At 40.9% G+C, this 1,013-nt stretch overlaps 1 protein-coding gene across 1 annotated transcript; it reads right to left on the minus strand.

Annotated features, from left to right (window-relative positions):
* Positions 1-12: 12 nt before the first annotated feature.
* LOC116351025 lies at positions 13-754 on the minus strand (the record flags this gene model as incomplete). The annotated part of the gene is made up of 1 exon (XM_031783053.1): positions 13-754. A coding segment is annotated over exon 1 (742 nt), but the record flags the coding sequence as incomplete, so codon positions are not given.
* Between the last annotated feature and the right edge of the window lie 259 nt (positions 755-1,013).

Here is a 1,013-nt window from a genome sequence, read left to right on the forward strand (position 1 = left end):
ACGGTTCATCACCAAACACAGCTTTGGCATGTGGCAACAAGTTTTTGCGCAATATTTCTTCTTCATACACAGCTTCGGCATGTGGCAACAAGTTTTTGCGCAATATTTCTTCTTCATACACAGCTGCGTTAATTTTAACGCCTTTTTCAACGAAAACAAGGGGAAATTTGTGGCCGGCAAAAACGGCGGCCCAAACCATAACACTCGACACATTTTGAAATCGTTCAACGACTAAATCATCTTCAGGAATGTCCTTAATTGACGCTGCATACACGCGATCATTTTGCGCATGAGACTTGGCTGCAAAAGAAACAACTTTTCGTCTGAAAAAAACAATGTTTGAGGTTGCGCGCCGGCGTAGCAGTTCTTTGCATTTTTGCTTTCTATCTTGCTTATTTTTGATTGTCAAGCCGTGTTTTCGTGTTTTTTTAAATGGTTTAACTCCCAAATCTTCTTTCAACACTCGTCGCATTGAAGATCGACTGATATTGTGCTCACGAGCCAAGATTCTAGCGCTTCTTTTGTTATTTCGACGAATTTTGTCTCGTACCTTTTTGACCAGATCTTTTGTTCTAACGGATTTTTTTCTGCCCAGTTTTCGCTTCACATCGACTGTCTCATGTTCCTTGTATCGTTTTATGGTGCGCTGAATAAATCTCAAATTGATATTTTCGCTCTGAAGCTTCCGAAAAATATCAACTTGTCGCAAACCTTTTTTGTGCAAATTCAAAACTAGTTGACGTTTCACATCCATTGCTATTGTAAAGTAAACAAGAACTGCGCAATACTGTGCATCGTCACAGTGGATTGCACAAACATGAATAAACATATCGGTGAACCAAAGGGTGAACATAACGGTGAACACTTATTCTGGCCCACCCTGTATACACAGTCATTCTTTTGGCTGGTGAATAGCACTACCCATGCCTAGTCTAGAGCCGAAAAGAGAGTGGTCGTTCGCACGGAAAAGAATCCGAAAAAGGTGCATGTTTATGGTTGCTTCTGTGAAGGTG

This window comes from Contarinia nasturtii, unplaced genomic scaffold, assembly GCF_009176525.2.
Source record: "Contarinia nasturtii isolate CC-2019 unplaced genomic scaffold, AAFC_CNas_1.1 Cnas_scaffold_4471, whole genome shotgun sequence".
NCBI lineage: Eukaryota > Metazoa > Arthropoda > Insecta > Diptera > Cecidomyiidae > Contarinia > Contarinia nasturtii.